This window comes from Petaurus breviceps, unplaced genomic scaffold (genome assembly GCF_028583685.1).
Source record: "Petaurus breviceps papuanus isolate PSGF00001 unplaced genomic scaffold, PetGlider_PUasm1.0 90887, whole genome shotgun sequence".
In the NCBI taxonomy this organism is placed as follows: Eukaryota; Metazoa; Chordata; class Mammalia; order Diprotodontia; family Petauridae; genus Petaurus; species Petaurus breviceps.
In genome coordinates, this window is record NW_027187370.1 from 2,996,038 (window position 1) to 3,021,094 (window position 25,057).

General features: G+C 47.5%; 2 protein-coding genes across 4 annotated transcripts; one reads left to right on the top strand and one right to left on the bottom strand.

The window, feature by feature from the left end:
- Nucleotides 1–824: 824 nt before the first annotated feature.
- Nucleotides 825–16,302, top strand: PCGF2 (polycomb group ring finger 2). 3 transcript variants are annotated; one of them, XM_069074311.1, is made up of 10 exons: nt 825–959; nt 9,209–9,351; nt 10,157–10,253; nt 10,637–10,692; nt 10,813–10,863; nt 11,325–11,433; nt 11,689–11,743; nt 11,925–12,023; nt 13,918–13,998; nt 14,328–16,302. In XM_069074311.1, the coding sequence occupies exons 2-10, from the start codon at nt 9,240–9,242 to the stop codon at nt 14,691–14,693; spliced, it is 1,026 nt and encodes a 341-aa protein (XP_068930412.1). In that variant the 5' UTR covers nt 825–959; nt 9,209–9,239; the 3' UTR covers nt 14,694–16,302. The 3 variants fall into 3 exon arrangements, with proteins under 3 accessions (XP_068930412.1, XP_068930414.1, XP_068930413.1); XM_069074313.1 differs by having other exon boundaries at nt 11,928–12,023; XM_069074312.1 differs by lacking the exon at nt 825–959 and having other exon boundaries at nt 7,998–9,351.
- A 1,417-nt stretch (nt 16,303–17,719) lies between these two features.
- CISD3 (CDGSH iron sulfur domain 3) lies at nt 17,720–21,846 on the bottom strand. Its single transcript, XM_069074314.1, has 4 exons — nt 21,607–21,846; nt 20,194–20,241; nt 18,696–18,809; nt 17,720–18,187 (listed from the first exon to the last, which is right to left on the bottom strand). The coding sequence occupies exons 1-4, from the start codon at nt 21,652–21,654 to the stop codon at nt 18,008–18,010; spliced, it is 390 nt and encodes a 129-aa protein (XP_068930415.1). The 5' UTR covers nt 21,655–21,846; the 3' UTR covers nt 17,720–18,007.
- Between the last annotated feature and the right edge of the window lie 3,211 nt (nt 21,847–25,057).

Genomic DNA, 25,057 nt, shown 5'->3' on the forward strand with positions numbered 1-25,057 from the left:
ATGGGGGAGGGGAGGCCGGGCCCGGGCCCAGGGCTGCTCCTCCTCCCGCAGGCTGGCGCCGAGCCGTCGTTATCCCTAGGTTGTCTGAGCGATTTTAACCCCCGGGGAGGGGGAGCTAAAATTAAAGATGGGGAGGTAATTGTATGCCCATATTATGAGTGTGTACACATACACAGACACATATACATCATGCGCGCGCACACGTATACATATACATAATTGGCAATTGAAAATCCATTCCATTTGGATTAAGAAAACGGGCCGAGATGAACAATACAGAGACCGGATGGACAGGCAGCCAAGGCAAGGGGGCTCCCACCCAAGAGCCCCAGGCCTAATCGATAACATGTTTAGACTGAGAGTACAATGTTCCCCTTCGAGGTTGTATTTCTCTATTTTCCCAGCCTCTGGACGCCAGCTCGGAGCCCAGCCTCTTTCGGGGAGGCGGAGGTGGGGTCACAGGATCAGTGGGTGCAGACATTTCGGGGTGAGAGGAGTTTTGCGGGGAGAGGAAGAGAGATAAGGGTGGAAGGCTACTCTAGGTGGGGGAATGCTGAGAGGAACTGTTCCGTGTCGGAGGAGGCGTGTCTTCGCTTGAGACGGAGTAACAATTGTGGGGGCCCAACCTAGCGTGCCTCCCCCCCACCCCCCTCTTCCCCCTCTCCTCAAACACCCTGAAGGAATGAGGTCACGTGGGGTGGGGAGTGGGCGGGACCAACTCTTGTCTGAAGGAAAAAAGCCATTTTGGTCCCCCCCCCCCTCCCCCCCCCCCCCCCCCCGCTCCCCTCCCCTCCCCTCTCTCCCTCCCACCCACCCACCCCAAGCCGCTTTCACAAACTCCTTTCTTACGCCAGGTTTCTCCCCTCCCGCTGCCGGAGCGGGAGACTCAGCTGGGGCCTTCTCCCCCTCCCCTCCCTCCCACCCCCCTTTTCCCGCGACCCATCGGACCCCGGACCCAGGTAAGCGCGCGCGGACTGTCCCAGCCCTTCTTCGCTCTAGCGCGGGACCCCGGATGCAGGGATTCTTTTCCCCTTTATAAAGCTACAGGGGTGGGGGCAGTGGTGTCCCGCGTGCTGACCCCCTTTTTCTTCTACCCACCAGCCCGCCCCGTCTGCCTTTCTTTCTCCCCCTTCTCTCGTTTTTCCTTTCCTCTGCTTCCAAGATGGCCGAAGCAGATTCCCTCCCCCCCTGTTTTAAACGACTTGCCGTCTCCCCTGTTGTCCTCGACCACCTCCACCTCTTTATACCGCAGCCTCCCACCCCCCCCACCTCCCCCCCTCGAATCCCCTGCCTTAGGGATGAAGTGGAGGGACTAGCCTGGGAGACCTGGGGGCCGCGGTGGGGGGGGGTCTTCGTCCTCCTGACCCTTTCCTCTAGCCTTAGAAGCACCAGATTCCTAGCGACCTCCGGAACTGGGGGAGGGGGGCGTGAACGCTTTCCCCCCTGTAGACCCCAGGCGTCAGGGACATTCAAGGAGTTGGGGAGGTGCTCCCTGATTTTTACAAGGTGAGGGGAGAGAATGGGGGGAATGCCCCTACGATTCTGCTGTGTCTTTCACCATGGGGTGCTCTCCTCCCCCCTCCCCAGTATAGTGGCTTCTACCCCTCTTACCCCCCCCAAAGAGCCCAGTATCCATCCCCTGTCTATTAGACACTCCCTTCGCGGGCCCCGCAGAAAGTTTGACTCCAGGGAGGTGGAGACGATCACCCCAAAACTGAGGCCCCACTTCTAAGGGCTGGGGGGGGGGGAAGAGGGTTACTTATCGCGATATTTTCCTTCGGTTGTGGCAAAGGGGAGGGGTCTGGAAGGCTAGCCCTTCCCCCACTCCAGAGCTGGAGCCTGGGGCTTCCTCCGGTCCCCCCCTAAATCTTATGCCTTCGGCTCCTCGAGCTCTGGGGCAGGCTACCTCGGCACTTACCCACCTACCCTTCCCTTACTGTACATCCAAAAATGCCCCCAGTTCCACCTCCCCACTTGAGCTTTGGACTGCTCTGGTTGAGGGGGCAGGGGGCGTAAGAGAGTAGGGATGGTGTAGAAATTATCCATAAATATTATAGGAAAATGTTGTGTCTTTGCTTTCCTCCTCCCATTCTCTCTCTTTGTCTTTTTCTCAGACTCTCTGTCTCTCTGACTGTCTGTCTCTTACGGGTATACTTGTGTACTCGATATGAATCTTACTCTCTGTTGCCTCTACCTCTCAGAGACCTCTAAAGCCCTGCCAGGGTCTCCCCCGAGTGTCTGTGTCTCTTTGCCTCATGTAGTCTCACTGTTTCCCCATGTTCCCCACGGCCCCATTCCACATTGTTATTATTTGGGTGGAGGAAACACAAAACTGGGTTGGTGGGACTTTACCCCTCTGGGGCCCTTCTGACCTGTGGGAGTGGGGTGAAGACCAGTTGGAGGGGAGAGGAGGGGAGAAATGAAGAGAGTGAGATAGAGGGCATTTGTTAATCAGAGAGCTAGAGAGAGAGAGAGAGAGAGAGAGAGAGAGAGAGAGAGAGTGTGTGTGTGTGTGTGTGTGTGTGTGTGTGTGTGTGTGTGTGTGTGATAGAAGCAAGAAGTCTCTGTCCAAGGTGAAGCTTCCTTGGGGGGGAAGGGAGGAAGTATGAGAGGTAGAGAAACACTTGGGACGGCCGAGCTGTCCTTATGGATACAGGAGGAAACTGACCATAGAACGATTACTTTGTTGGTGTGGCCACTTGTGGAGGGTTTTCTGGACAGGTGCTCTCTCCCTCCTAGGGTTCTGTTTCCTAGGGAATGGGGGTGTGTGTACTTGAATATGATTGCCTTTGTCCATAAGAGAGATTTGTGTTGAAATTTGCCTTGGATTTGGGGGAGAAGTGCACAAAAGGTTAGTATGTATATTTCTGGTTATAGTGTATTATGTCAGGCTCTGTCTGTATAGACCCTTGCTAACGAGGGAGTGTGTGTGAGAGCCATGCATTCATCTGGCGAGTCTTCACGTGCCTGGCTCAGTCTGTCTCTGGCTGTACATGTGTTCGGGTGTGTCTGGTTCTGTGTGTGTCTGGCCAAATGTATATCTGACCACATCTCCATGTGCATGTGAGAGAAGAAGAGAGGAAATATGATCGAGTGTGTCTGGCTGTGTGTTTTTGTGTGTGTTTGGCTATGGGTCTGATTCTGTCTGTGTTGGGTCTTTGTCTGGTGCCACCCTCTGTTGTGTCTCTTGGGTTTGGCACCTTTGTAGGGGGTTCCCTGAATGTCTGCTGACACCACAGCCAGGCAGCTAACACTGAAAAATTGGAAGGACTGGGAACCAGGACAACAATCAACAATAGTCTGCCCAGCAGCCAAAGGGCTTGGCTTTGGTGGAGAGGGGTAAGGGAATTATAGTAGAGCCAAGGGACTAAAAAATCAAGGGCTTCCTCCTCTTGTACAACAGTCAGTGGTGACCAGAGTGGGAGGGAGTGGATTTCTTTTTCTTTATGCCTGGGGAAGAAGCCTGGTATCCCAAGGGAAACTGATCAAGGCCTAATGATCTCTCTAAGACTTTTAGGTAGAACAGATAGATACAACTATTTGCCAATAAAACTAACAATCTAAATGAAATGGATGAATATTCATAAGAAATGTGATTTGCTGAGATTAACAGAACAGGAAATAGAATGCTTAAATAACCTTGTCTTAGGACACATAAGTAAAGAACTATCTTTTCATGGCAACAGAGAGGCATGCCATGGGAGCAGACCTTGGTACTTCAGTCAGGTCTTGGCTGTGCCCTTCTACTTGGCATATGACTTTGACTTTTTGGACTTCAGTCTTACCTATTTATAACATGGGTGCTGGGGGGAGAGGGATAGGAGAAACTAGGAGTTGAACTTGATCCTGTCTTTCTTACCCCTAGACGTGAGATGAGTGTTTTAAAAGGCAGCTAGGTTTTGGTATACTTTATAATAGACATTTAATAGCTATATAATCTTGGGCAAGTCCTTAACTGATTCCAGCCTCAGTTTCCTCATCTGTAAAATGGGGATAATAATAGCACCTACCTCATAGGGTTGTTGTAAGGATCAGATGAGATTAACAACACATGAAGAAAGTGTTTTGCAAACCTAAAATCGATATGTAGACTCTAGCCATATAACTGCATTGGGACCTTGATGGACTTTAAGGATTCCATCCATGGGAACCTCAGAGAGGTTACCTCTCTCATCTCCTTACTTGGAGGCAGTGCTGTCCATCTCCTGTTTAAGGCCCACTGGGATGGGGGCGGGGTGGGCAAGGGGGAGCGAGGGGTAGAACTGCCAGCTCTGGACCAAGAACCACAAGATCCGAGTTTGCTTCCTGCCAAGACTCACGACTAAGTTGCCTGATCTTGGTCAGGCCTCTTCTTTTGTAAGGTGGAAGAGCTAGGTCAAGATCATGGATTCGGAAACTTTTTTGAGTCATAGCCTCTTTGGCAGCCTGTTGAAGTCTAGGGATTCCTTTTGGGAGTAATGTTTTTGAATGCATAAAATAAAATATATAACATTGCAAAGAAAACCAGTGGTTAGTAAAAATAAAGATATAATTGTTTTTTATTGTTTTTTTCCCCCATTCAAGTTCATAGATACCTTAAGATCTATCCAAGGAGCTCTTGGTGTTAAGGTCCCTTCCAGTCATGACCTTGTTTGACAATATGTATGACCTTGAGTGACCTTTACTTAGACCTAGATATCTCTGGGTCAGGGAATTGGGATTATTTTATTGGAGAAAAGAAGTAGTGTTGAAGGGAAGGGAGAATATAACTGTCTTCAAATACCTGAGTGGTAATTCTTTCTTTCTTTCTTTCTTTACAGGGAGGGAGGCAGGGCAGTTGGGTTAAGTGACTTGCCCAAGGTCACATGGCTAGTAAGTGTTAAGTGTCTGACGTCAGATTTGAACTCAGGTCCTCCCAACTCCAGGGCCAGTGCTCTAGTCACTGGGACCTAGCGGCCTCATGAATGGTAATTCTGAGCATGTTGATGCCCAAAGTCTCTTAGGAAAGACCTAAAAAAAAAAAAGACTGAAACCAAGAGAAACTTGAGCTGGGGAATTTCTGTTCTTGTGAACTTTGGAGCTGAAGAAAGACACCTGAGAGTGGAGAGGGAGAAGGGAACCATGTGGACACTTGGGACCTTGGAGGAGATGGTCTGACTCAGGCAAGGGACAGAGAGAGCTCCTCTTCCTCAGTACTCCTTAGTACTGATTCTCCATTGACAACCTATTTCTACACTAGGTCTGCTGGTTGACTTCCAAGGCTTTCTGTGAATCTTACCTTTTCATTAGCTCCTTTCTCCATCAGTCTTTGGTTTTAGCTGTGGCACCCCCTCACCTCTTCTCCCCCATCCTAACCCCTACTCTCTGTCCTCCAACATAGACCCATCCTGGTGGCATCAGGGGAGAAACTAAGTGTCAGGTGTGTGGGGGCCCTGAGGTCCAGAGGTGGAGAGGGGGCAGGGCCAAAGGCTGTAATGCTTATAAAGGCTCCTGTTTACTGTACCTCTTGGCATCCTGCCTGCAGGGCTCTGCAGGTAACCATGGAAATCAGGTGAGGGAACCAATCAGCATCCCTTAACTACCTCCTCCCCATAGGTAAATCTGAGGTCCCTCTGGATGGGAGGGACAGGGCACACTATGGGAAAGTGGGAAACAAATTCTAAAATCTGGTGAGGAGAGTAAGGCCATAGTGGAAGCAGTTATGTTCATCTGAAGCTTCTGGGCTTGATTAACATTCTGAGCTGGCTTTTGCTTTGGAGGAGAGGTCTGGTTGACTCCATCATGGCTCCTGGTCACTTCTGAGCACATGAGTCCTGTAGCCTGGATGTTGGTGTGTCTGCCTTGATGGAAACTACCTTGGTATATGCATTTAAAGCAAGAGTCTGTTGTTTTGGAAACACAGCAAGTGTGTGAATGAGGTGGCTGCGTTGGTGTGGGGAGTCTGTGGATTTATGTGTAAGGGAAGGGGAACCTAAGGAAGTTGGAGCATAAATAAGATGATGACAGCGTGTGTGTGTGTGTGTGTGTGTGTGTGTGTGTGTGTGTGTGTGAGAGAGAGAGAGAGACCTTGGGCAGATCACTTCATCTCAAAAGGCCTGTTTCTTCATTTGTAAAACTAGAGGATTTGACTAGACCAGGGGTTCTTAACCTGGTTTCCACGGACCTGGGGTGGGGGTATCTGTTGATAAATTTGAGATTGGCAAACTTGAATGGAGGGATAAAATATATTTTTACTAACCTTAAATTTAGCATTTCCTTTAATTATGAATTTTAAGAAAAACATCATTCTAAAAAGGGGTCCATAGATTTCACCAGATTGCCAGAGGGGTTCATAACAGCAACCACAAAAAAAGTTAAGAACTAATCAACAAGAAGTTTCTCCAAAGTGTTCCTCCCAGCTCTAAATCTTTAATCTTGTGATCTTAGAAATTAATATGTAGGGTGGCTAGGTGGCTCAGCGAGTAAGAGCACCGGCTCCAATGTCAGGATGACCTGGGGATCAAATCTGGGCTCAGATACTCAGCACCACACCCAGAAATAACTGGCCATGTAACCTTGAGCAAGTTACTTAACCCCGATTGCTTTAAAAAAAAAATTAATATGTAGCTATCTTTCCAGGAATGGAGTTACTATAGAAATGGTCAAACAGGGGTGGCTAGGTGGCACAGTGAATAGAGCACCTGCCCTGGAGTGAGGAGGACCTGAGTTCAAATCCAGCCTCAAGCCGTGTGACCTTGGGCAAGTCACTTAACCCCAATTGCCCTGCCTTCCCCCCTCCAAAAAGAAGAAATGGCCAAACAGCTAATATCTCACTAAGGTCCCTTCTGGCTTTAAATCTATGACACTTTCCTGGGACCCAGGAAAGGAGGGAAGACTGACATTTGTGCCTGGGACCTGTGTGTCTGTATCTGTGTTTTTCTGTGTATGTGTGTGTGTGTGAGAGAGAGAGTGAGAGTCTAATATCCATGGCTTTCTCGATCTTCTTTGGCTCAGTGTTAGCCTGTGTGTCTCTTATTTTCTGTCTTTGCATCTCTCTCTGCCTCTCTCTCCCTGGTCCTCTCAGTCTGCACTTTTTCCTCTCTGGATCTCTCTTTGCTCCTTGGGTCCTGGCCAACCTCATCTCTGGAGTCTCTATAGAAACCCCCTGATCCTGGCTGCGAATGTCTTGCCCTAGAAAAAAACAAATGATGCTATGGTTTTAGAACTCTTTCCTGATTTGGGAGACGGGGGAAGAAGCAAGAAGGGATGAGGTCTGCAAGGGCTACACACAGCTTACTCTGACCTTAAACACACTGAAGTTTTCCTAGAGTGGGGAGTGGGTGGCTTTCTCATGTTCACATTTGAGATGTGATTTCTGAAGAGAAAAGACAACAAAGCAGGAAATCGAGTTTGAGACTTTGACACCCTCCCCACCAATGGCTCCTAGGCTGAGCCCACCTTTGGGAGGGAGAATGTCTTCTGTGGTTGCTTCAGGCATTCATTAGAGAATCCCAGAACCTTAGACTTGGGAAGGACCTTAGGATATCCTTGAACCCAGCCCTGTTATTTAATTTTCCCATTTACCAAATGGTTAAGTAGCCTATATTAATTATTTCTCAGTATGACTCTAGTTACCTGTACAGTCAAGATTCAAATCCAAGGTCTGTCTCCTGTACCCTGTTACTGCTCCAACCTGTACTGGGCAGAGGGGGTCACCAGTTGCTGCTGGCACATGCTGTGGTGTTTGTTCAGAGAGATGTAAGGGGGGAGGTACATTCACTAGTGGGAAACATGAGGTGTTTTTAAGGGGGTAAAGTTGGTTACTGCTTGTCCACATAGCAGGAAACTTGGAGCACACAGGTGGTTGTGGTGGTTGTGGTTTTTATCCATCTACCCACCCCTCTCTGCCTCCTGCCCCCTTTTACCCCATGTTTGGCCCTGGGAAGTGGTCCAGAGGAAGATAATGGCATAATCTCTGCCCTCAGAAAGCTACTTGTCTGTTGTCTGGGTGGGGGGAGGGAAAGAGAGTTCACAGGGAGGAAGGGAGACTATGCATCCAGGATGCAGACAAGAAGATGGGTACAGATGAATGAACTGTGGCTGTCAGGGCAGAAAACCAGAGAAGGGATGGAAGGAGTAAAGCCAGATAAAAGGAATCAGGAAAAACTTCTTATAGAAAGGAAATCTGGAACAGGACTGGGAAGGGACAGAAGGCACAGAGTAGGAAGAAAGGGAAAAGGAGGGGGCAGGGCCTCTAAGAAAGGCATTAGCTAGAGAAAGTGAGGTGTGGAACAGGAACAGATTCAGTGCAGAGATGGAAGTGGGGAGGGGAGACTGAACAATGGGGAGGCCTCAGGTTATGGAGTAATTGTTAAAATCTATTTATAATTATATGACTTATCTTTGTGGTATAATAAAAGCAGCACTGGATTTGGCATCAGTTCATCTGTGTTCCTGTCTTGGTTCTGTTACTGTCTCTGAGACCCTGGACAGATCATTCACTTCTCTAGACATCGGTTTCCTTATCTATAAAAGGACAGTTGAATTAGGTGGCCTCTGAAGTCTCCTCAGACTTAAAATCTATGATCCTGTGATCTCCAAGTTTTCTTCTAGATAAATGGGTACACACACACACAGCCATACATTTGTTGTTATTGTTGTATCTGTTGTTTCTAACTCTTTGTGACCTCATTTGGGGTTTTCTTGGCAAAGATACTACGGTGGCTCAACATTTTCTTCTCCCTGAAGCAGAATTAAGTGACTTTCCCAGGATCACACAGCTAGTAAGTATCTGAGTCTGGATTTGAACTCAGGAAGATGAATTTTCCTGACTCTAAGCCTAGCATTCTATCCATTTCACCACCTAGATATGTGTACACATGTACATATATATATACATTTATACACAAGGAGAAAGAGAGTCAGATTGCTCTGAACACTGAACTCCAGGAAAGATCTCAAAACACCTTCATGATCTTAGTTCGCCTTCCATCTTTCCTGTCTGCCAGCTGGAGGGCTCCCCCTGTCCTTTAACCCAAATCTTTCCATCTTTAGTCTTGTCCTGAGTACAAGTGGACCTTGCGCCCACCTATTCCCATTATCCTCCTAAACCATCCAGGTATCTGGTGCTTGGGGTGGCCTCTGTGCAGGTAGAGGTGGGGAGAGGTAGTAGAAAGGCCCAGGATTTCATCTTGCTGTCTTCAAGCTTCCCCCTGGCTCAGAGTGCAGGTTGTTCTCTTCCTTTTCCCAGGACGGCACTCCCCCTCCAGTACCCTAGCATCATGCATCGGACAACTCGGATCAAGATCACGGAACTGAACCCCCATCTCATGTGTGCCCTGTGTGGGGGATACTTCATTGATGCCACCACCATTGTAGAATGTCTGCATTCCTGTAAGTGGGGGAAGGGGCTGAGGGTGGTGAACCCCATCTTCTTATGGTGGGCCATCTTTCTCAGGGAATTGGTAGGGGGGAGGTTCTGGGCTGATGAAGAGACTCAGTCTCTGCCTTCATTCTGATGGGAAAGGCTCTGCCCTAGGCCCTTGGGGAGATCTAGCTTTAATTGAGATATGCTGTAATTTAGTGGAGAGAGACTGGACTCAGGACCTAGGTTTGAATGTGGGCTCTGCTAATTGCCACCTGGGCAAGCCTCTCCTCCTCTCTGGGCCCCAGTTTCTTCATCTGTAAGATGAGGGGAGTTGAAATTTGGACTGGATGGCTTTGAGGTGCCTTCCAGGTCACCATAATGGAAAAGACTGGATTTGGCCTGAGAAAATTTCTCATGCGATGCATCAGATTCTAAGAAAGCCAAGGCAGAGACGGAGAGGATGCAAATAATAGATGGGGAACAGAGATTCTTGAAAGTAGCATTCAGCCCATGATATCAGGGGGATGATTAAACAAAAGGGAGTTAATCAAGGAAGGCTTTCTGAAGGCGGTGACCTTGTCCAGCCACTCCATAAAGGCAGTCTCTCTAGGATATCAAACTGCATGTTAGATCTACATCTGGGCTTAGTCTGGCAGTTTCTGAGGAGAGATGAGGAATATCTTGGCCAAGACCCCTTTCCCTTAGCCCTCTCCCATCCCGTACACAAGAAGAGAAGGTTAATCTAGCAGGCATAGAAGATGGGTTGGCATGTATTGAAGCCAGGTATATGCAGGGGTCTTCCTAACCTCCCCCACTCTTTTCCTCTCCCAGTCTGCAAAACCTGCATCGTCCGATACCTGGAGACCAACAAGTACTGTCCCATGTGTGATGTACAGGTCCATAAAACACGTCCGCTGCTGAGCATCAGGTGGGGCCCAGAGACAGTAGGAGGGGCTGGCATCCCCTTCCCTTCCAGCCTCCTGCCCAGGGTTCTTCTCTCCCCTGTTTGCTCTTTGCTCTGCCTGCTCTCCCTCACCCCTCACCTGGTCACTTTCCTTTCCTGCCTAAGGGACCCACCAAATGGCAGGGGGAGGGTGAGTCAGGAAAGAGATTAAAAAATCACTAGAGAGGGAGGGATAAATTCTTGGGGTTGGGCTTGTAATTCAAGACAAAAGGGCTATGTGTCTGATGATCAAAGAGGATGAGTGGCATTAGAGAAGGGGGTCCCGGGGAGATGGGGAAGGTCTTTAGCCTCTCTTGACCTGCTCTCTGTGATGAGGTCTGTGTATCCACTTGTGGCATCTTTTCCAGGTCAGACAAAACTCTTCAAGACATCGTATATAAACTAGTCCCTGGACTTTTTAAAGGTACAGACTGTCCTTGTTTCCTCCCTCCTTTGATCCCCAACCTCTCCTCCCTTCATTACCTTGAGGATCCCTGCACACCTCCCCTTCTTCATGGCAAGTTTCCCTTCTCTTCCCTTCCAGATGAGATGAAACGTCGGCGAGATTTCTATGCGGCCTACCCTCTCACTGAAGGTGAATGTTTCCCCTCAGTCGTGGGCTTAGTAGGTTGGGAAAGGGTGGGGAAGTGGCAGCACACGTGTGTATGTGTCAGACTCTCTCTCTCTCCCTAATTCCCCACCAAGACCCTGTCCCCACCACGGCATGACTTGGGTTTGGTCCTTCCCCACACTGGGCTGAGTGAGTATGCCTGCCAAGAAAGGAAACCTGTTGAGTATGCAAGTCCAGAGCCCTGGGTGCTCCAGCAGAATGTAAGCTCTCTGAGGGCAGGGACTGTTCTCGTTTTTGTCTCCATATCCCCAGTGCCTAACCCTGTGTCTGGTACAGAGTTGGTGCTTAAATATTTGGTGAATTAAAATGAGTTTGGGAAAGTGGGGAGGAGTGGCAAGTGTGGGCCCCCTTCCTACCCCACCCCAAGGCTGAGGATCCCTCCCCCACACCTATCCTGCCACTAACTCCACTTCTTTCCCCCATAGTCCCCAATGGCTCCAATGAAGACCGAGGAGAGGTCCTAGAACAGGAAAAGGGGGCTCTGAGTGATGATGAAATCGTCAGCCTTTCCATTGAATTTTACGAGGGTGTCAGGCAAGTCCCTTGCCCCTGCTCAGGTCTGGGGGACCTGGAAGTTGGAATAGATCAGGATACCTGCCTGGGTCATGAGGGCTTTTTTTTCTGCTCCTTAACTGGAGTTTCTTCATTCTCCCCCACATCAATGGGATTTTCAACTCAGGGTGGGAGTGTTTCTGATAATGAACCCCTCCCTGGAGGGGACTGGATGGGGTTGGGAAGGGACCCCCTCCCTCTCCTGGGATTTCCTGGCTTCATTCCTTCCCCCAACAGGGACAGGGAAGAGAAGAAGGGCGCCCTGGAGAATGGGGACGGGGACAAGGAGAAAGTGAGTGCTAGAGGCAGAAGGGAAGAGTGGGATTGGGCCAGGGGCGGGAGTGGGGAAGAAGGCATGAGGGAGGGGAGAAGAGGGGTTCAGGTAGGTGGTGGGGAGTCACTGGAGTAGACTGCAGTGTTGTTCCTTCCATCCTCCTGCCTTGAACCCCTCTGTACCCTCCCTTTCCCCCCAGAAGACAGGGGTACGGTTTCTGCGATGCCCAGCAGCCATGACAGTCATGCATCTTGCCAAGTTTCTCCGTAACAAGATGGATGTGCCCAGCAAGTATAAAGTGAGTTGGCGGCCAAGTGATTGTTATCACATCACGGATGCTATGTCTGTGCAGGTTCATGTGTGTATCCTCTACAGCCTGGTTGGCCTTTCCTTGGTCCCTCTAATCTCCCTAATGCCACTTCAAGTTTGATGATCTTCCCCTGTGCTCATTTGTGCCCCTAGAGAACGGCTAAGGAGACAAGGATATATACTAGGGGTGACTGGTCAAGGAGAAAATGAAGGACTCCCTTGGTCTGGGGATCTTCTGTGTGTTTCGTGATTCTGCCCTGGACTCTTTCTCTTAGGGCAGGACCATTCTGAAAACAATAAAACCAAGTTTGATTTCAGCAAGGTATTTGACAGGACTTCTCATAATATCCTTGTAAACATGATAGAGGCATATGGGCTGGATGATTGCACAGATAACTGAGGGGAACCAAAGAATGGTAAATATCTCTTTGAGCCTGTGGTGAAGTCTCTAGGGGAGTGCCGCAAGGCTCTGTCTTTAGCTTTGTTATATTTAACATTTTTCTGTATCACTAATACAATTAGTGATGAATTAGGATCTGAAGATATTGATGGACTAAAATGATCAGTTCACTCTAATAAGATGGAATTTAATAGAGAAATTTACTTTTGCTTGACTATGCATATTTGTTCTGAGTTTTTAAAATTGGGGGAGAAAACAAATGCAAATTGGGAAAAAAGCTTAAATTGTTTTAAAAAGAAAAAAGATGAAATTCAATAGGAATAACTACAAAATCCTACAATGGGGTTAAAAACTCCATCGTACAAGCATGGGATCAGGGAAATATGTCTAGACATAATTTCAAATGACAAAGGCCTGTGAGCTTCATTCAATGGACTGCCAGTTCAATATGAGCCCATAAGGTTTTTTTTAGCTGCTCTGATTTTAATTAATCAAATAGAATTATTAAATAATCATTATTAGTCACTTGTAGAACTAGAGTGTCCAGAGCAAGAAAAATATATGTCCCTCTGTTCTGGTCAGATTAAATTAGGAGTATTCAGTTCTGGGTGCCACAATCTGGGGAAGACATGACTAGCTGGGCCCTGTATTGAGAATGGTGACCGTTATGGTGAATGAATAAATGAATGAAGCATTAAGTATGGACTACATGCAAAGTTCTGTGCCAAGTGCTGGAGAGACAGGTAGAAAAAAGCAGGGTGGACCTACACTCCAGGAGCTCACATTCTAATGAATAGACATAAAACTGACAAATGGAAATTATCTGAAGGAATCTGGGACATGTTGTTTAGTCTAGAGAAGAGATGGATGTCTGGGAAGGCTGGATCATTTAAAGCTGTTTTTAAGTACTGAAAGGGCTGTCCTTGTGGAAGAAGGATTGCATTTGTTCTTCTTGGGTTCTTAGACAGCCAAACTAGGAATGATAGGAAAGAGGCAAATTTTGGTTCCATTTAAGAAAAAAAAACCATGTGCTGTATAACTTGTATCAGATTGCTTATTATCTCAGGGAGGGATGTGAGGAGGGAAGAATTAGAATTTGGAACTCAAAACTTTAAAAAATGTTAAAAATTACTTTTAACATGTAATTTAAAGGGAAAATTTTATTTTAAAAAATTTAAATGCTTTTTCATGCAAAAAAAAAGTCACATGTGCCTTCCTTACAATAAGAATTACTTTTAAAAATGTCATGAGTGGCCTCAGGAGGTAGTGAGCTTCCCCATCAGTGGGCTAGATGACCATTTGTTGGAATCGTCATAGGATTTTTTTATAAATATTGGTTGGACTGGATGGCCTCTGATGTCCATGTCCCTTCTAGGTCAGATGAGAATTCTGAGATACTTGTTTGCTCCTTCCTATGGAGAGGAAGCTTAGGAAGACCCCTTGGGCAGGTCATGATGTCTGAGGATGGGCGTTGTTTCCTCAGGTGGAGGTGCTGTATGAGGATGAACCTTTGAAGGAGTATTATACACTCATGGACATCGCCTACATTTACCCTTGGAGACGGGTAAGCATTAGGGATAGCCTGAAGGGAGTGGGGGGAGGGGAGGGGTGGAGGCAAGCAGGGCTGGGATAACTCACTCAATCAGAACTGAGTTCTTTCTTTCATCACATTCCTTTTTTCTTTAATTTCTTGGTGTCTCAGTGTCTGTTTCTATCTTGGCTGTTTTTGTTGATCTCCCTCCTGTCTTTGTCCTCATCTTCCTTTCTGTCTTCTCTTGATGCTGATGGTTTGCTCTCAGGGTGAAGCTACGTGTAGGGCAGGAGGGCCTTTTGCCCCTGACCCTCCCTTTCCTTCCCTGTCTCTCTCCCGACTCTTCTCCCTCCCCCCTGCAGAATGGTCCTCTCCCCCTCAAGTACCGAGTTCAGCCAGCCTGTAAGCGGCTCCCGCTGCCCACTATCCCGGCTCCTTCAGAAGGCACCAACACCAGCGGGGCATCGGAGTGCGAGTCGGCCAGCGACAAGGCCCCCAGCCCCGCCACCCTGCCTGCCACCTCCTCTCTGCCCAGCCCTGTGACTCCCTCCCATGGCTCGCCCAGCTCCCATGGGCCTACCACTACCCACCCAGCCTCCCCCAGTCCCACATCTGCCCCAGGGGGCACCACCAATGGTGGCACCTCGAACTGCCTGCAGACACCGCCATCTACCAGCAGGGGGCGCAAGATGACTGTCAATGGTACCCCAGTGCCCTCCTTAACCTGAGGACCAGGGCTTTCCACCCTATTTGTGCAGCCTCACTTCTCTGCCCCCTCCCCCTTTTTCTTGACTTCCCCTCTTTCCTCCTTGACTCAAGCTCCTTCTGGGGGGGGGGGAGTAGAGGGAGGGGTTGGGTTTTATAAATAAATCTATCTCTATATATATATATATGTACATAGGAAAACCAAATATACATACTTATTTTCTATGGACTAGCCAGATTAATTTAAAAGCTGCAGGAAACAGAGACCTTACATGTATGTGTGTGCAGGTACGGGTGTGGATTATGTGTGTTTGGGTTTTCTTCATTCATTTTTAAGGGGACAGCATGATTTACTCTGGCTCCTTCCCCTTTGGGATTAAAAGTTTAGGTGGGAAGGGGAAGGGAGGTAGAGTCTTTGGGGCTGAGTCTGCCCCGTCTTCCTGTTCTCCCCTCTCCTCGAGGAACAGGTGGAGGTCTGGATCCATTTGCCTCTGTTCCATTTGGGGTTCCCCTCCTCCTCGACCCCAGAGCTTTAGGTAGCCCCAGGTCCTGCAAGGACAGCACAAGCGGGACAGCAGAAGCTGCCCTGGTCATAGAGGCAGCTTCTGGAGATGGGGTGTGATCATAAAGGGGAGGAGGGGGTGGGGACGAAGGTGGGGATAGCTTGCTTTTCCACTCATCCTTCCTTCATTGCTCCCACCCACCCCCATGCTTAACGTAGGGAGCTTTTCTCAGACAGTGCCTTTTGCAAATGCGGTTTGTCCTTCGGTTCTGAGGGGGGAGATCTGGAGGAGTGAGTGGCAATAGTTCCCAGCCTCTCCCCTTCCTCTCTTCCCCCAGCCTTGTAGCTTATGTGGATAGATTAGATTATTTTTCCTTTTGTTTGTGCCCTTTTTGGCATTAATCTTGCTGAAGGAGAGAACTTGAGGGGGGGAGGGAGAAAGGAGGCATCAGAAGCTCCTGAACCCACCCACCTGGCAGCTTTCCCAGTGTGGATACTACCCCCCCCTCCCCCGCTCCTATTCCCCTTTTGCCAGGGGTTAACTGAGGCTGCAAGTGAAGTCCACATTTGGGACTTTGTGGGGAGAGGGCATTTGAACCTCACACAAGCACACTGACCCCAGACTTGGGAAAAGTTCCTGGAGGGTCAGCAGTCCCCCTCTCCCTCCCCTTGCCCAGGGGCCCCAAGTTCAGGACAGATGTAAAGGGGGATCTCAAAGCACAAGACAAAGGTAGGATTACCAGGGTCCCTCTTTCCCCAGGACTGTTGCCTGCAGATTGAACAGACACCTTGGTTTGGGGTGGGGTGGGTTAGGGTTAGCCCCATCTAGTGGAAAGCTGAATTACTTTGTTACAGGGCTGGGTCAGGCTCTTCCTCTAATCTTTGCTCCTCCTCAAGCAACCCTAGCTTGGCCCTGTCACTCCTCTAGTGTAAATAGTGAGAAGGTGGGATGGGGTAAGGAGGCAGGGCACCAATCCCTGACTCTTCTGTAGGGGTACAATCAACCAAATGGCTTTGTCTGTGTGCATCCTGTCCTTGTTGCGGGTCCTGTGATTTGTGTGTTCCCTTCCTCCCCCCCCCCTTGGCGTTTGTATGACTAATCAGCTTTGTAATAAATGCTGCAGATTCTCCTTGGGCTTGTGCATGGTTTTATTTGAGGAGGGGGGGGGAAGTGGCTTATGATGGGGAGTCCATTGTTAAGCAGGGTCCTTTAACCCTCAGCCCACTTTAGGAACTCAGTCTGGCACTACCCCTACCCCCCAATAGTCAATAAATAAATAAGGGCAGCCATTCCCATTCCCCCACTGGAAAATTCATAAATACAAACTATTTTTAAGGTTTGCAAAGCATTCTATGCTCATAGAGTGAGAAGTGGAAGTCCTGGGACTTCCTAGGATCACATGGTTAGTGGGTAGCTAAGAGAGATGTGAAACTAGGTCTTCCTGACTCCCAAGTCTAGAGTTCTATCCAGTGCTCCAGGCTGTTTCTCAGTGACCTTAGTCTAGCCTCACTAGAGCCCTGTAAGGTATGTACAACAGGTATTGTCACTCCCATTTTAGAGATGAGGATACTGAGGCCTAGAGAGATTAAGGGACCTAAGTCAGAGTCATACAACTAATAATGTCCCAAAAGTCTTAATTCACGAAAACTTTTTGGGACATCTTGCATTTGTTAGAAACAAATGTTGAATCTAAACTATTCCCTGGGCTAATTCTCTATCCACTTATGCCACACAATGGTCCCACTGAATGCCTTATGTTTTGTCCCTGCTTCAACTCCCTAGGCCCAGAATTCAGGATTTTAATTTTAGAATTTGGCATTTTTCCTGTCTGTAAAGATTTCTCCTAAGCCATAGGGTGTGGGGGGGGAGGGGTGGTTCATCTTTGACAGGCAGAGGGAAAAGGGGACAGGACTAGAGAATCTTGAAACCATTATTATAATTAGTAGTATCACTACTAGTATTAGTATTTATATATATATATATATATTTAGCACTTTTACATGAATTAACCCATCTGATCATCTAAGTGCATTTTTCTAGCCCAATCAGTAAGCATTTATTAAAAGCCTACTATGTGCCAGGCACTATGGATACAAGTTGAATGAAGATAAAATTCCCTATTTGTAAGCAGACATGTAACTTCCAAAGCCAAGGGGAGAAGAGGCAGGGGGAGGTGGGATTTGGATGGGGTATGGAAAAAGGACTCTGGAAACAGAATACCAGCAGTACCCAGTGAAACTGAACCCAGCTTTACCACTGGAAGTAGTAAAGGCAAGTCTTTAGGCCTTAGTCAACAAGCTTGCTCCTGTGCTAATGATAAGGGTTGGTGATACAAAGAAAGGCCCCTCAAGGAGAATACATTCTAAAGTAAGCCTCAGTTTCCTCCTGTGTCAAATGAGGGGGTTGGGTGAGTAGCTGACATCTAACATTAGGAAAACCTCAAATAGGGGAGAGAGAAATGTGTCAGGCCACCAATCCTGGAATTGGATCTTCCCTCCTCGCACATTAATTAAAAATTAAGAAAAAGCAACACACTGAGAAAAAACACTACTAGGTATATTTAATGCCAGACAGGGATGAATACATGCTTCTGGGGTCGGGGGGGGGGGGGGGGGGGAGGGGACCATGTGCCTTTATGCTCTGAGATCAAATGTCAAACAATCAAATACAGGGAATGATATCAAATCATCCTACCTGCAGAGGAGACACAGGTGTGGAGGAAGAGAAGGGTGTTGAGAGGATCTCCTAGTGGGATGGCAGCCCTCCAAAGTGCCTGGAAGGGGAGGTCCCCATCTTAGAGGAGATGATGCCAACCCAAACCGAAGGTATGCTGGTCAGAGTGGGGAACCCTCTTGGGCATTCTGTATTCGTTCACTCTTGTGAGTGCCATCACAATATGGGGGTTTCAGGGTTGCCTTGCAGGTACAAAGAAAAGCTGAACGGTCTTCTTCAACTTTGAACCTGAGGGGGAACAGGCGAGTTCCCTGGAAGAGGTGGGAGCCATCACAGTAGGGCTACAGAGAAAATGAAGACTGTAAACATAACTACTCGAGGCCTGTGCCTTTCTGGGTCCTGTTCTAGGTGCTGAGCTGGGATGGGGAGGGAGATCCAGAGCAGGACTGAAACCTGTCCTCAGGGAGCCCCCTCTGATGAGGAAGACAGAGTAAAGGAGCTTACCTAGTCAAGTCAGGGGAAGTTGATTGGGGATGGCTTCTTGAGAATACCGAATCATGTTTTGAAAGGTGGGGAGAGGGAAATGAATTGCTCAGAAAGGGGGGAGATTAGGAAAATTGGGTCCTAACAAAAATAGGACAAGCTTAGGAGTGACTTACAAGCTGTACCTGCCTCCTTTGTCACCTGCCCCCCTTCCAGAAAGGTTTTCCTGGGGGTAGGGAGAGTGGAAGTCTCCTGGAGCCCCCCAGGAAGAGAGGGCAGCCAAGGATAGCCTTGCTGAGGGTGGGGGAAGGTCCCAGAGGATGCCAGGGATGCTTCCCCACCCAATACCCACTCAGAGAGTCCTACCTGGTTCTTACTCCGTCCACACACACACCATTTATAGGTTTTCCCTGCCTTCAGGGACACCTTGATGGGTTTTTTCTGAGCAATCAGAGGCTTCTTTCTTGGAAACCATTGTTCCTATGCATAAAGAAGGAAGGGATAAGTTTAATAATCTTTATATAAAGTAGTGTTTTTTCCCATTCTTTCAATTTATTGAATTTTTAAAACTATTTTTCTCCTTTCCAACCCCATTCCCCCACTGGAGGGAAAAAAGCCTTATAACCAATCTGTATAATTAAACAAAACAAATTTTCATAATGGCCACGTCTACAGATGTGTATCTCATTCTGTTATTAGTCTATCACCCCTGTCAGGAGGTAGGTGGCATGTTTCAACATTGGTCCTCTGCAATCAGGGTTGGCCATTTTGTGATCAGGGTTCTTAAATCCTAAATTTTGTTTTTACAGTGTGGTTATTGTACAGACTGTTTTTCTAAAATATTTTTATTTTATTTTTTCCAATTATATGTAAAAACAAATTTAAACATTTTTTTAAATTTTGAGTTCCACATTCTCTCCCTTCCTTTTCTTTCCCTCCCCTCTCCTTAAGAAGGCAAGCAATTTGATATAGATTATACATGTGTAGTCATGTAAAACATTTCCATATGAACCATGTTTCAAAAGAAAACAGACCAAAATAACAAAAACAAAAGCCACAAGAAAAATAAAATTTTAAAAAGTATGCTTTGATCTGCCTTCAGACTCCATCGGTTCTTTCTCTGGAGGCAGACAGCATTTTTCATCATGAGTCCTTTGGAACTGTCTTGGATCTTCGTATTCCTGAGAATAGCTAAGTCATTCACAGTTGATCACTGTGCAATATTCACTTCACTTTGTATCAGGTTCATGTAAATCTTCCCAGGTTTTTCATCTCAATTTCTTATTCTTTGCACCACAAAAAAAGCTGCTATATTTTTTTTTACATATCAGTCCTTTTCCTTTTTCTTTTGATCTCTGGGATAGAGACCCAGTAGGTGGCACTGCTGGGACAAAGGGTATGCACAGTTTTATTGCCCTTGGGGCATAATGAAATTGTTTTTTAAATAGTTTGAGAACTACTTACATATAATTGCCTTTCTTTGTATTCCTATGTATCTTCTGCATTTAAAAGCAGTATTTTGAGAAGGGGTCCCTGGGCTTCACCAGTCTGCCAAAGGGATCCCTGATACCCAAGAACCCCTGATACAGAGATTTAAGGTGTGCTTTCTATATGTATGTGAGTATGTATATGTGTATATATACACACACATACATATATACATACCCACATACATATTTGTAAATATATATGTACACACATATTATCACAGCAACCTTCTAAGCGAAGTGTTATTACGATCCCCATTTTTACAGATGAGGAAGCTGTATCTGAGATAGGAACTGCATTCAGGTTTTCCTGCTTCTAAATTCAGGATTCTAGCCATTACTAGCTATTTTAAGGGGGACTGCATGTGAGTACTTACCAGCCAAGAGGAGAACACCCTGGTCTGGTTCCACCTCAGCTCTGCACTCTGGTGTGAGGGATGGGGACAGGAACAGTGGGAAAAGAAAAGAGCGAAAAATAAAATACATTTTAAAAAGTTGATCCTGGGGCTTTAATGTAGAAGAGGGGAAACTTGTTCCTCCACCCTAAATATTTTAATCCATCATAATTACTCAAGCCTGAGGAAAGGAAAGAAGAGGCAAAGGAGAGAGAAAGAAGCCAAGATAAGAGGAAAAGAAAAACGAGGCAAGGGTAAACAAAATGATAAAGTAAAGGGAACAGAATTTCCAGAATGGTGTGAGAAGACCTATATGACAGCTAGGTGGTAAAGTAGATAGAGCCCCAGGCCTGGAGTCAGCAGGACTTGAGTTCATATGTGATGTTAGATCTAGCTCTGTGACCCTAGGCAAGTCATTTAACTGTTTGCCTCAGTTTCCTCATCTGTAAAATGAGCTAGAGGAGGAAATGCCAAACCACTCCAGTAACTTTGCCAAGAAAACTCCAAAAATGGGTCACAAAGAAACAGGCACGACAGAAATTGACAAAAACACCACCACCACCTGAGAAGACCCAAGAGAGTTCAGGGATGGAAGGAAGAGGGGTAGAGGGAGGGAAAGGGAGGGGTGGGCGTTTAAAAAGACCACCTTGGGGCGGCTAGGGGGCAAAGTGAAAAGCGCACCGGTCCTAAAGTCAGGAAGACTTGAGTTCAAATTCGGCCTCAGACACAGCACAAAAACTAGCCCTGTGACCTTGGGCAAGTCACTTAATCCCAATCGCCCTCCAAAAAGCAAAAAAAACAAACCAAAACAAAACACCACCTAGTCCAGCCCTCCTACATTTTACAGGTGAGGAAGGCCCAGAGAAGTGGATTAACTTGCCCAAAATCAGGCCCACAATAAAGAGCGGCCCCAGGATTTCAGCTGCACTGAGTCCAAATGATCGGTCTTTCAGAGGTTCTCCCCGGGGCTGAGGAAGAAGGCCCAAAGGTTTCAGGGAGGTGGAAGGGACCTCGGAGATCCTCCAGTCCAAATACGTTTTACAGTTGAGGAATTGGGGCAGGGTGTAGGAAGGGAGCCTGGGAAGAGAAAGGAAGCATAAGGAAGAGGTTGGGAGAATGTCTGGGGAAAAGGGGAGAAAAGAGTAAGGCAGGCAGGAGTGCAGAGGAAGGGGACTGGTGGAGAGGGGGGAGAAGGGGGAGAGGAAAGGAGGGGAGGCAAGAAATAGGGAAGGGCTGGAGGATTGGGGGGAAGGGGAGCTGGGGAGAGGAGGGGAGGGAGGACCTAAGGACAGCACAGGACAGGCGCCTGCGGGAGGGAAGGGAGGCTCTTAGGCAGGGATCCAGGCCGTGGGGATGGGGATGCAGGCAGCCCCAGCCAACTCAGGAGCCTCTCACCGCCGCACGGCTCTCCAGGGTTCGCAGCCAAGCCACCACGCCGGCCATGGTCTTACTGCTACCGGGCCCCGCCTCTGGCCCCGCCCCCTGACCGGGTCACTTTCCCCGCCAGCCTCCCCGTCAGAGTCCGGCTGTCCCGCGGGGGCGCTAGGGATACGCCCGCGCTGCGCCCGCGCCCTCTGCGTGCCTCCCTCTTTCTGAGGGAGCACGGCGGGGCCTGGGTGGGAAGAGAGAACCAGCTGTTTTCCCCGGCAGATTGCGCCCCACCCTAAATCTGGGAGGGAGAGCGCAGAGGTTGCTCCGGGAGCCCTGGCGGGAAAGGATCTTTGCGCGCTTTTGATGCAGCCGGCGGCAAAATGTACGCACGTCGAAATTCAAGATGAGCCTGTAGCTGCAGAAAAATATCACTCTTCTGCCCTAAAATCTTCCATGGATCCCTATTATCTCCCGAGTAAAGTTCTCGGAAACATTCAAGGCTCTCCACAATGTCGTCATGCACCACCCTTCCGTCCATATCGCATATGGTTCCCACGCACGCTACAACGTCGTGTAGTCTGGGCTACGTTCCAGGGACCTGGGCGACTCCGAAGTGTTTGGGCAGTACCTTGTGCAAGAATGACCCCTCGTCCCTCTCTTCACTTACTAGAATACTTACCTGGCCTTTCAACTTAACCAGGTCACTAGTTCTATTAGTCAGTAGTGGCTAGGGTGCTGGAGTCCGGGAGACCAGTGCAAATCCTGCCTCGGACACTACCTAGCGGAGTGACCCTCACTTAACCTATCCGCAGTTTCCTCATCCGTAAAATGGAGGTAATACCGGTAGCAGCACCTACCGCCCAGGGTTGTAAAGATCAAAGGAAATTGCATAGATGGTAGATCGATGGGTAGATGAGCTACATATATTCATACATGTATAATACAATATGTTGTTGTCCAGTAGTTTTATATATAAAACTCCTTGGCAAAGACACTGGAGTGGTTTGCTTTTTCCTTCTCCAGCTCATTTTACAGATGAGGAAACTGCGGCAAACAGGGTTAAGTGACTTGTCCAAGGTCACACAGGTAGTGTCTGAGGCCAGATCTCAGATCAGGTCTTCCTGACTCCAAGTCCCATACTCTATACACTGCACCAGCTAACTGCCCACGATACAATATACATATATTCATATGGATACGTATTACACATATGTATATATACATGATATATTCACACACATCGTATGTACACACATAAACATACGTATCTCCCTCTACAAGGCTATTATTATTACTATACTCAGATACTTGGCCACCAAAGCCCTCCACCACTGTCAAATAAACCTGCGTCAGAAACTGCTCTGATTTGATCAGTGGAAAGACTTTAAAGAAGAGACCTTATCCTCTACGGCTGCACTCTCAAGACCAGGGGTTTTGCTGTTTGGATTACAGCTGAAACCTTCCTCATGGGTTTTCTCCCGGGTTAGAATGTGAGCTCCCCAGTGTTTCCCATCGATCAAAGCTTCATTCATTCCGAATCCTTCAGTGGTTCCCCACTGCCTCCACATTAAAGTTTAGATTCCTGACTCCAATTTAAGGCCTACAACTTGGTTGCAGCCTTAACTCTTCCTACCCTCCTTGGGATTAAAGGTGGGAAGTATCCTTTCTAGTGGAACCCTCTTATAAGTGTGGAAAGCAAGAACCCAAGTGACAAAGTGATTTCTCAAAGGCCACACAGGTAAATGTGGACCCAGATGACTCCAGAGGAGAAACTGAGGCTGGTGGCTTTGCACAGCCCTCCCTCAATTAAATCCAATTCACTTGCATCTCACCTCCCCGAGGTCCTTGTCCTGTTCCAGAACAAAGTACAAACAACAGATAAAGCAGTCAAATGAATCAGCTTTAGGGCCTAGACCCACAGCTCTTACCTTTAGTTAAGATTCTCCAGGTATAGCCTAAGGCAGGGGTGGGGAACCTCTAGCCCTGAGGTCACATGTGGCCCTTTAGGCCCTTATGTTCCGCCCTTTGATTGAATCCAAACTTCAGAAAACAAATCCCTTTAATAATGTGGCTTCAAGGTCACAGGTTTCTTATACTGTACCTGACCTTCTAAGGCCTTTGAATATGCTTACTTTTTCCATGGCTAATTCTCTTGGCTAAGACCTCCTTAGGGCAGTAAGGTACTAGCAGTAAGTAGGTCACTTGGAAGCCCTCAAAGTGTTGTTTTTTGTTTTTGCTTTTTTGGAGGGGGAAAGGCAGGGCAATTTGGGTTAAGTGACTTGCCCAAGGTCACATGGCTAGTAAGTGTTAAGTGTCTGAGGGTGGATTTGAACTCAGGTCCTCCTGACTCCAGGGCCAGTGCTCTATTCACTGTGCCACCTAGCTGCCCCTCTCAAGGTGTTTTATCACTCTGTCCTGGGAGGATTAGCACAGTTCCTGGCAAACTAAATGGGCATTTAATCAATGCTTACTGAATTTGATTTCCTGCCCCTACAAAATGTGGGAAAACTGAGGCTATATTGCATGCCTACCTACCCTGGTTGAGGGGCAAAGATGCTGTTGGAAGATACAGTGCACATACTTGCTAAGCAAGGGCCAACCCTGACTGGGAATAATAATTATAATAAAATAATAATAATAATAAAAATATTCAATTGTTTCCTACTCTTCATGACCCCTTTGGGAGTTCTCTTGGAGTAATGTAATGTAATGCCAAGGAAAGGCAACTTCCCAAGGTTCAAAATACCAGCATAGGTGCTCTCCATTTTATTCAGTGACCAACCAAGAACAGAGAAGATCAAAACATGACATCATTCAAAATACAGCATTTACTGAGTGTGATTAAATAATCTCCAAGTACTACCCCACCCCAGGACCTTCCAATCATTCAATCAATTACAAAGTCCCTGTTCTAAATACCATTCCACCCCTAGGCTGTACCTTCATTTAGTCCACCACAAAGTCCCTCTTCTCAAATGGAGATTAGTTTCCAAACATAAGTAAAGTACATTCATTTGCTCAACCATAGAACACAAAAAGGTCAAAAGTTCCCCACCCCTGGATCACAACTGAATCTACCCCAGAGTTACATCAAGTTTAAGCACAGCACTTAATACCCAAATGGAGGTCTTTTCTTCATCTTGACATGAGGCAAGTTCTCAGCAATCTTAGTTCCTGGGGAGACAAGGCTTAGCAAGGCCACAAGATACATTTCCAGTCCCTTCGTTAATTCATCCTCTGTCTGTAGAACAGTCCTAGAACCCCTGAAAACATTAGCAAAACCCTCTCCCAGGATTTCTGTAAACATACAACAAGAAAATCCTTCTTCAGGGCTTCTGAACCAACAGAAAGGTTCCCAGACCCCTGCAACAACAGCACTGTCCTTCACCAGTGGACAGTATTCACTCTGTCTGCAGGACAGTCTCCAGACCCCTGCAACAACAGCACTGTCCTTCACCAGTGGACAGTATTCACT